The sequence below is a fragment of the Myotis brandtii genome, unplaced genomic scaffold, assembly GCF_000412655.1.
Source record: "Myotis brandtii unplaced genomic scaffold, ASM41265v1 scaffold393, whole genome shotgun sequence".
Classification (NCBI taxonomy): Eukaryota; Metazoa; Chordata; class Mammalia; order Chiroptera; family Vespertilionidae; genus Myotis; species Myotis brandtii.
In genome coordinates, this window is record NW_005365070.1 from 88,086 (window position 1) to 99,132 (window position 11,047).

Genomic DNA, 11,047 nt, shown 5'->3' on the forward strand with positions numbered 1-11,047 from the left:
AAGAAAGTGGTATATCTACACAATGGAATACTACGCTGCTCTAAAAAAGAAGGAATTCTTACCATTTGCAACAGCATGGATGGAACTGGACAGCATTATGCTAAGCCAGTTAGAGTAAGATAAATATCACATGATCTCACTCATTTGTGGAATATAATGAACAACATAAACTGATGAACAAAAATAGAACCAGAGACATAGAAGCATTGAACGGACTGTCCAACCTATGAGGGAAAGCGGGAGGTGAGGGGGTCAGAGATCAACCAAAGGACTTGTATGTATGCATATGAGCATAACCAATGGACACAGAGAGTGGGGACAGGGGCGGTGAGGGCATGTGCTGGGGAGGGGGTAGCTGGGGAGAGGTCAATGGGGAAAAAGGGAGACTTGTGTAATACTTTAAACAATAAAGAATTTAAAAATAATAAATCATTAAGTATGTGCCCCCAGTAATAATAAAAAAAAAGGATTGGACTAATCAGCTTCTATATATAGGTGGTTTTTAAATTGCATTACTTAGGATGTTTATCATTTATTTACTCGACTTTTGCCCTTGCATCAAAAAGAGAAAGGAATCTGTCTTAATATTAAGACTTAGGATACTTTGGTTTAAGAAGCTGGTGAGATGCTGAAGGGGGATTAGAATTTAGGTATTACCTACCCAAAATTCAGGAATTGGCAAATAGAGCAGAAATCTCTATCATCAGATAGTCAAGTAGGTGAAGTTATACTACTAGTGAAAACTTGTTTTCATTATTTCCTTTACTCTGTATGAGAAGTTTTAGTCTCCAAATAAAAAGTTGAAAGTACACATATTGTATAAATGATGGATTTTTTTCTTTCTTCAAGTTGGTATTTCTTGATTTAAAATCTTAAAGTATATTGACTAGTTTTAGGATTCACTTCAGAGCTTCTTTAAAATGCACAGTGTGACTTGATTTTTAAATCTTTGTTTTACATACTTTCAGGAACCCATTTATTATAGAAAGCAAGAATAGCTGTGTTCTCCCTGGGGTTGGTTGTTTCAGTCAAATCCTTTTACAACATGAACTAGAAAGATTAGAATTATCAACATATTTAAAATGGCCATTTTACCCAAAGCAATATACAGATTTAATGCAATCCCCATCAAAATCCCAATGTCATATTTTAAAGAAATTGAACAATAAATAATCAGATTTGTATGGAACCACAAAAGACCCCAAATAGCCAAAGCAAACCTGAGAAAAAAGAATGAAGCTGGAGGTATCACACTACCTGACTTCAAATTATACTAGAGCTATAATAACCAAAACAGCATGGTATTGGCACAGAAACAGACACACAGATCAATGGAACAGCATAGAGAGCCCAGCTATAAAACTACATGTATATGGACAGATAATTTTCAACTAAGGAGCCAGAAACACACAATGGAGTAAAGATAGTCTCTTCAATAAATGGTGCTGGAAAAACTGGAAAGTCGCATGCAAACAAATTAAACTGGACTACAGTTTGTCCCCATGTACAAAAATTAATTCAGAATGGACCAAAGATCTAAGTATAAGACCCTAAAAAATAAGTTGCATAAAAGAAGATATAGGTACCAAACTTAATGGTCCCTAGTTGTAGAGAATATTTTATGAACTTGACCCCAAAGGCAAGGGAAGTAAAGGCAAAAATAAATGAATGGGACTATATCAAACTAAGAAGCTTCTGCACTGCAAAAAAAATGACAACAAAACAAAGGTGGCTCCAACAAAGGTTTAATTTCCAAAATATATAAAGAACTCATAAAACTCAACACCAAACAAACAACCCAATCAAACAGTGGGCAGAGGACCTGAAAATACACCTCTCCCAAGAAGACATACAAGCAACAATATTTTCATGAAAAGGTGTTCAACCTTACTGCCAATTAGGGAAATGCAAATCAAAACTATGAGATACCATCTCACACCTGTTAGAGTGGCCATTATCAATAAGACAAAGTGTTGGGGAGGTTGTGGGAAAAGGGAACCCTCATTCACTGCTGGTGGGAATATAGACTGGTACAACCACTATAGAAAGCAGTCTGGCAATTCCTCAAAAAATTAAGAATAGAGCTACCATATGGCCCAGCAACCCCTCTCCTGGGTATGTAAATCATGTATTCGAACATGTATCCATGTTCACTGCAGTATTATTCACGGTGGCCAGGACATGGAAACAACCAAAGTGTCCTGTGGTAGAGAACTGGATAAAGAAGATGTGCTACATATACACAGTGGAATACTACTCAACTATAAGAAAGGATGAAGTAGCACCATTGGCAACAACATGGATGGACCTTGAGAACATCATGTTAAGTGAAGTAAGTCAGACAGAAAAAGCTAAGAACCATATGACTTCACTCATATGTGGGACATAAAACTGAAACTTATGAACACAAACAGCAGAGTGCTGGTGGCAGAGGGAAGTGGGTGGGGAGAAAGGAGTCCTAATATGAGGTGACAGGAGAAGATTTGACTTTGGGTGATGGGCACACGGTGCAATATACAGATTTTATAACATAGAAACCCACACCTAAAACCTATATGATCATATTAACCAATGTCACCCCAATAAATTTAATTTTAAAACTATAAATAAAGAAATAAGATTAGGATTTAATACAATATTTTTTGTTATGTAGAGCATAAAATGTTCTCTACAACCAAGGTTAATCTACTTCCTAGTTGACAGTGTATCAGAAAGTACATACTATGTATTTTTAGTCATGGCATATTTCCAATTTTTAGATTTGTTTTATAGTTATGTCAGAAAGACTGGAAGCTTTTTTCTTTATCTTTTCCCAAATCTACTGAATTTAGGAAGTAATAGGGTGGTGAACCTGTCACCAAGCTGTTTGACAAAGATTTTGTTTTGTTTTGTTTTGTTTTTGCCACAAGGTACTGGAAAGATAAGAACCATCACTAAAAGTAGGAAGAGAGGTACCTTTGGTTTAGCTACTATTTAATAGTAATCACAATGAAGTACAATGTCTTGGTAAGAAAGAGAATACCAATGACATCAATAATGAGTATCTTGCAACATCAAAGAGACTACTACATGGAAAGTGCAGCTTTTAGAAATGGAAAATATCCAACCCAGGAAAATGCGGAAGTTTATAAAATAAGCAGGTCGTGTGCAAACTGTATTTAAGCAGGTTGGAAAAAAGAAAAGTTGGTGAAAAAAATGTTAAGGCAATTATAAGTTTTCAAATTACTCAAAATTAGTTTACTGGAGTGCTAGTGGATCTATTTAGTCATAATGGTGCAGAGAACTTGATGAGAGAAAAAAAGTAAACTTTAATGATCACTTTGTACAATTAAAGAAGACATAGGGAACATGCTAACTCTATAATTGTCTCCTCAAATTGATGACTTGATGGTAAAGTTGTAAATGAACAGATGATCTGGGTCCAACTGTCAAATTAAATATAGATAGCTACCAGAACTAGCTAATATTCTCCTATATTTGAAGGATCTAAAAGTAAAGTTTTAGGTACAGAGTAATAAATCACTTAAATATAAATTAATAACATGCCTTTTGGGGAGGTTTGTAGATCTTGTGTTCTACTTGATTAGAAGTATGTACAGTATTAAGCAATATGAGTTTAAGTAGGCATATAAAGGTTGTCTTGTGGGCATAAAATTTTAGTTAAAAGTTGTATATGATAAGATAAAGGATAATATTGAACCAGGAAAGGACAGTGATTTGTAAATCTAAGTCATGCCTATACATTTATTAAAATATATGCTTGACTATAAATTTTATGTGGACTTACTCTGGATTGCCAGTGTGAGATAAGTTGTGAAAGTTCAACATTTTACCATTTCCTCATGAGTACTAGCAATTATGATGATAAAGGGATAGAATGTTATTTCAATCATTGATGAGAACATTGCATGTGGATAAGATCTCAAGTAAAGAAAAAAATGAAAGGAGGACCTATGTAATACTTTCAACAATAAAGATTTTTTAAAACAAAAAAAAAACGAGACTCGTAGATTCTTGAGTCTTTTGTGTTCTGTGTTGTTTACATGGTGGTTTAGAAGTGTAGGTGGGGCTGATTGAGTTTTCCAAGTTGGAGAGGTAAAAGGAGAATTAAAAGGTAACATATTGCTGGTGGAATGTTAGAATTTTTAATGATTCACCTACCTATAACTTAGTTTAAGAGTTCTCTCAGTATCGCTATCATAACATTAATGTGCAACCTATCTATAGCCAGCTGCTTTACTCTAAAACATGTCTGGCCCTTTGGCAGGCTTCAGAGACAACATTTGTTGTATAGGATTGTTTATGGTAGCAGGATCAAGGAAGCTCAGTGAATGTGTGTGATCCAGTAGAATATGGACTAGCCCACCATTTGGAGTTACTGTTGTTCTAACAAAGCACATGTGAAGAGTCAAGGGAATTTGTATGCTTTAAAAAATGTGTTAATGTCTTATATGATTTATTTTCCTTCATTTAAAAGAATTGATGCAAAACATTTGTGTTATTCCCTTTCTTTCTCTCCCTCCTCTTAGAATAATATAGCTGACCCAGAAGAACTGTTCACAAAATTAGAACGCATTGGAAAAGGCTCCTTTGGAGAAGTTTTCAAAGGAATTGATAACCGTACCCAGCAAGTGGTTGCTATTAAAATTATAGACCTTGAGGAAGCTGAAGATGAAATTGAAGACATTCAGCAAGAAATAACTGTTTTGAGTCAGTGTGACAGCTCATATGTAACAAAATACTATGGATCATATTTAAAGGTAATGTGTGTGCTGTATTATTTGTCATAATGTATTTTCATTATAAGTTTTTCTTTCTTTTTTTAAATTCTTTTTTTTTGAAATGCAATGTCTTAAATTAGGATTTGGCAGTCTTTAGCTTCCAGGCAGAATCCAGCCCCATTTATAGTGCCAAATAGAATTTGTATAGATCTAGCAGCTGTATCTTCAATGCATCCCAGTACTCAGCTGCATCATTTTTCCCACACCTGAACCTTTGGATTGATGGAGGAGCAGAAATGCAGCTGGTCCTTGAGACATATCCTTTGTTAAGAAAGAACTTTCCCCCAGTGCTTTCACACATTATTCTCAGTGGTCCGGTCTGTCTCAACTTCAGAATTTATAGAATATGTAAGTCTGTAACTTATTCCATTGTGGTTTGGTCGTTATTTATACACCTCTCTCCCTCCAGATTGTGAGCTCTGTGATGGAGGGAGATTAGCTCAACTAGTCTTGGCTTTTACATCACTTAGCACAGGGCATGGCACATCTTATGCAAGTGATAAATATTTGTTTAAATGAAATTAAAATGAATAATATCTGTTCCCTCCTACACCCATCCAAAAAAATGGATTTTTAGTTTCTAGGATCGTGGAATTAGCAGACACCTAAAGTTCCAGCAGATGGAGATGTTACTGCATAACAGAAAACTCTTTAGTTAGTAAATCCACGAGTTCCTGGGTTCCAGAGGTAGTTCAATTTGTGTCTATTGCATGTGAAGCATAAATACAAAAATAGCTTAGGTTAGAGTTTAAATTATGTTAAAATTAAAATTTATTTTCCTAGTGTTGAAATTTTTCAGTGGAAGGCACTATTAGTTAGATCTTTGCTTTTTAGGGTTTACATGGGGTGGGTGAGGATTTGTTTTGTTCAGTTTTTTTCTTTATCTATTTCTAGGCCAAAAGGGGTATGTTTATAACTTCTCAAGCTGTTGACCTGCATAAAAATTAATGCTATATTTTTATGTTCTGCTGACCAAATAAACCCTAGGATAACCTATCTAACGATATAGAAATTCATCAACAATTTTCCTGCCTTTTTACAAAGTTTGATTTATTCTAATATTACATGAATTAGATGAATGTGCAAAGAATGCATAGTAGAATGAATCATTAAACAGCCAAATAGTCACTATGTATTATACATTTTACTAGGTTCTAGCTATAAAAATGAACGATTCACCACTGCCATTAAGGAGCTCACCATCCCATATTGCACTAAAAAGGGGCCAATTTTGTTATTAAGTATGTACAAGGTACAAGTAGAGCACAAATAAGCAAGTAGTCACTTCTATCCTTTTTTTGGAGGGGAGGGTGAAGGCTTTAAGAAAGGCTTCCAAGAAAAGGTGTTTCTGCTGGCAATTTCTGTTCAATTTACTTCTTACAGTGAGCCATTACTCCATTTTACTATGTAAATAATTATATAGGAAGCTTATTTAGTGGTAATATTCTTTTTTAGTAATCCTAGGGACACTCAATCTTATAGTTTTATGTCTCCCTCCTAATTCCCATAGCAGCCTTGTTTATAGACAGCCCCAAGAATTTGTTGTGTGTATGTGTGTGTTGTTATTGTCCTTGTTGTTTGTTCGTTCTGGCTTACTCTTCCTGGATTGAATCCTGCTAATTCCAGACCCTTCCTATTTTTAGGCATAGATAAGCTATTTTTGATAACTAACTTAAAATATTAAATAAGCCCTATTTAAAATGGGCTATTCTATATTATAATGAAAATGGGTACTGAAATGGTATTGACTGTTTTATTGGTTGCTTATAGTCTTTGTTCATATTCAATATTCTCATGGAAAATGAATTGTAGGTCTTTTTGTATTATACATTCCTAATATTTCACCTTTTAAAAAATTTCCCTCATGGTACACATGTACCAGTCACCCAGTAAATACTTAATTTTTAAGCAAATAAAACTGATAATTCTTATCCAAATCTTGACTGTAGAATGTTCTCACACCAGTTAGTGACATAAAACCATTATCTAAGATGTCTTCTTCAAGGATTAAACAGAATTATTTTTTTTCTTTTATCCATCAGTAAGTAAAGTCCATGATGGTTACTTTAAGAAACATGTCATTTCATGATAAAATTGTTGAAGTTCACAGCTGGCTGATATTATTTGTATCCTGAATATATTTACCTTAAAGTAAATAAACATATATGTATTAACTCTATATAGATGTACACATATACACAAAAAAGAAATGTCTTATTATTTTATAACCTTTTCTAATATATTTTATTGAAATTATTTTCGTAAATCGACCAACTTGTTTATTTTCCATTTATATTAAAACATAGTGTGGCTCTGTGGGCTTGTATTTTTTAAGTAAAATCCTATCAAGTTTAACAGGGTTCTGTTTAATGAAGTCAGTGTAATTCAAGGCTGCATCCTTTAAATACCATCTGGGAACTGCATTATCAGTCAACTTATGTTCTTATTGTGACCCATCCTTCCATTTCAGATGACATGGGGAATTTTGTGGGTCAAGTCAATTGAGTAGAGTAGGATATGTGGTTTACATATCCTACACAGGATATGTGAGTTTAAAGAATAGCTTTAAACTTCACATAACCAAGAAATCACTGTATGCTGAAGGAAAAGTTATTGCTTTCGAGAGAAAATTATATTCTCTTTGGAACTGTATGCAGTTGTAATGATTTTTTTTTGAGACATGAAAAAATGTACTGGTGTTCATTTTGACTGAGCTCATTGTATAACTTCGTTTTTAAAAACAAGAGTAAAAACAAGACAAACACATCAGTATGACCACAGTATTTTCCTTTCATTTTAGTTCACTGCAGATTTTCTTGAGAAACAAAGTTAGTCTTTATAAAGTGTACTAAAATAAGCGAACCCTTCCTTTCTGATCTCATAATATTGGAAGAATATTTTATAATCTTTAAATATTTTTCTAGTTCAATGTAAATATTAAAATGAAGCTTACTCAGGCATTGAATAGAATTTGAATCATGCCTTTATTTGCTGTTCAAAAATGCCTTTAGATTTAGATTTATGTTTATGTTAAGGAAATATGCTCCCCTCCTGATACTACCACCAATATTTATTTTTTAAAAAAATAATTGAATGGTTTAAGTAAAATATTCCAGAATAGAGTCTGTACAATTTTGTAGCCGTCTCATTTTTCCTGAGACTTTTGTGTGTGCATAATGTACATAATTCCAGGGTTGGGTGAATGTTTCCGGAATATTCCTTAAAAATAATATGAGTTTTCCTTTGTTATGTTCATTTCCTTTATATTGACTTTATTAGGGTGCCACTAGTTAACAAAGTTATACTGGTTTCAGGTGCACAATTCAACAACACATCATCTGTACATTGTATTGTGTGTTCACCACCCCAAGTCAAGTCTCCTTCCATCGCCATTTATACCTCATATACCCTTCTCTACCTCCTCCCACCCCCTTCACCCTGGCAATCACCATACTGTTGTCCATGTCCAAGACTTTTTAAAAAAAATACATGAAGGAAATTGAGGAGGGAAATTTTTTCTCCTTACTTTTTTCTTTCTTTTCAAAATAAGAATAGCTTTCAACTTCACATAACACACTTCTACAAAGCCCCATATAAGGTTCAATTCAACAGCCATTTACTTATGTGTATTGCTGTCATTATGCATATTTTCCCTGGTCAGTCTCATCCACTTTATTCTGACAATGTCTAAATTCGTGTCTCTGGTTCCAGCCTCTCTCCTTAGCTCCAGATATGTACATCTAATTTGCCTCATATTATCCACTTACCTATGGTACATAAAATGCAGTGACCCCAAAACTGGGGAGTAGTATTTGAACTAAGTCCTGAGTATGATTTTGAGGGAGGTTGGGATGTGAAGGTGGGGTATAGACAAGAATTCTAAACTGAAATAAAACAGTTCAGAGATGGTAAAGTATCTGGCATGATCTCTACTGTCACTTGAAGTTCTATAAAATTTTACATTCTTTTTTTTGTTGTTATTCTCACTCAAGGACATGTTCATCAATTTTGAGAGAGAGAGAGAGAGAGAGAGAGAGAGAGAGAGAGAGACATCAATTGGTTGCCTCCTGTATGCCCCAACCAGAGATTGAACCCACAACCTAGGTATGTGCCCTGACTGGGAATCTTACCCACAACTCTTTGGTGTATGAGACAACGTTCCAACCAACTGAGCCACACAGGTTAGGGCTATGCCACATTCTATTTTTTTTATCCTGGTAAAATATACATCATAAAATTTACCATTTTAATCATTTTAAGTGTGCAATTCTGTGACATTAAGTACATTGTTTGTTGTGCAACTATCACCACCATCCATCTCCAGAACGTTTTAATATTCCTCAACTTAAACTGTACACATTAAACTGTAAGTGCTCATTCTCTCCTCATTACACTCCTTGGTAACCACCATCCTAATTTCTGTCTCTCTGAATTTCACTACCTTAATTTCCTTATATAAGTGAAATCATAGAGTATTTGTTCTTTGGTGACTAGCTTATTTTACTTATACATGCTGGTTTATCTGGTCAATGTCATGATTGGCTATTGGAGTTATAGACCAGCTCACTTCATTCGACATGTACTTGATATATAATAATGATCTCTCAAATACATAAAATGAGTATTTTAAATCTATTTTCTATGAACAAATGCATTCCAAGTTCCACAGCAGCATTTTTCCCCTTTGGCCAAGTGTCGCCTTTAGCAACAAACAGTGGGGTTCAAAGGCTTCATGGGGTAACAGAGTTGATACTCTAGACGCCAGTAATTTTTTAACACTAGACTCCAACCACTCCTCAGTAAATAGTACAATTATAGAATACTTGCTCTTTAGGCAGTTTGAATTTTGGAACAGAGAGCTACTTCCTAACACTTAGCTGACAAACTATGTTGATGCAGGACTTTAAACTTATTCCTCTGACCCATTTTTTAAAATGTGTGGATCATTTTATAAGTGAAGAAGTGGAGTTTTTCCTACAGAGACTTCCAATGCTTACATGTACAGGATGTATGGTTATGGTTTCCAGTCACTTGGCTCTTTTAGAATTGTAAACCAGTATGTAGACATCTTAGCTTTTTAAATTCTTTAAAAGCAAACCAAGCATACTTATTTGCTTTCTCCAACACAAACATCTTTTACCAGAAATCAAAGATAGAAGCTTTAGTCCCTCCAAAAGAAGGAAAACATAGGATCTAGATTTTTTTATTTTGTTTTGCTTGTGATTGGTGTTTGTTTTTTTTTTATTGAGAACTGCGGTGGCTGAGGAACTGGTAAACAGAGCCTCTGTGGGTTAAGCTTCCTTGAGCAGGGAGTAACCCCACTAGCTCACCATTTATGCCTATGCCCACTCAGTCCTTGCTTCAGTACTCATACCTGCCTAGCAATCTTCTGAATATCCAGACCTATGGCCATCCTCCAGTGAGGCTTGTCTCTGGAAATGGTGATCAGAAGGAAGCAAACAGAAAAGCTATTGGGCAGTTCTGGTTCTCTGCTGGTGTCAGGAGAGTTCTACCTACTTCCACTGAGTTGTGGGGACTAAGAGGAAGCCTTCTTTTCAGTTTGAGAAGTTAATTAGTCATAACTTTAATCACATTTTAAACTTTATATGAATATTTTTGGTGAAGAATAGAAGTTGATAAGGTTCTGTTTTGAATTTGTACCAAACACATTGTTTTTAACTTGGAAAACAGGTGCTTTCATTCATGCAGAACTGCAGAAACAGATAAAAATGTTTTATAAGATTCTTCATTTTTCTTTTAAATTTCAGGTGAATGGGAAGCATTCTGAATTCATAAGGTAGAATATAATAATTGTTAGAAATAAACTTGTGCACAAGAAAAATCTCAGGCTATACAGTGTTGTGAGAAGCCCTTTCTTCTCTTGAAAAGAATATAAAATACACATCAGGTTCATAATTTTGAGGTTCAGAATACCTGGTTTCTATACATAAAAATGAGTTACAATTCCTCTCTCCTACAATTCCTGGAATTCCTCTCTCCTTCCCAACATAATGGGAATTTATTTCCTCTCTCTCCTTCTATAGACATTACTGCTATCAAAGACTCTCAGCTCTTTCTTTCCTCAGGTCAAGCTGGCCCTTTGTGACAGGAGAGAGTGGATGTCAAGACTTGGGGGAGGGAGTATTGTTCCTCTCTTTCTCTTATACACCCTACATAGTGTCAGCATCAAGAAAGAAAGAAAGAAAAGAAAGAAAGAAAGAAAGAAAGAAAGAAAGAAAGAAAGAAAGAAAGAAAGAAAGAAAGGA

The 11,047-nt window shown here is 34.6% G+C and overlaps 1 protein-coding gene across 1 annotated transcript in view; it reads left to right on the forward strand.

Moving 5' to 3' along the window:
• The first annotated feature begins 2,988 nt into the window (after positions 1-2,988).
• The window catches only part of STK26 (serine/threonine protein kinase 26), a 22,922-nt gene continuing 14,863 nt past the window's right edge, over positions 2,989-11,047 (forward strand). Inside the window, exons 1-2 of the mRNA XM_005872842.2 lie at positions 2,989-3,006; positions 4,530-4,760. Coding sequence (XP_005872904.1) covers positions 2,989-3,006; positions 4,530-4,760 — 249 coding nt within the window. The remainder of the gene's footprint in view (positions 3,007-4,529; positions 4,761-11,047) is intronic.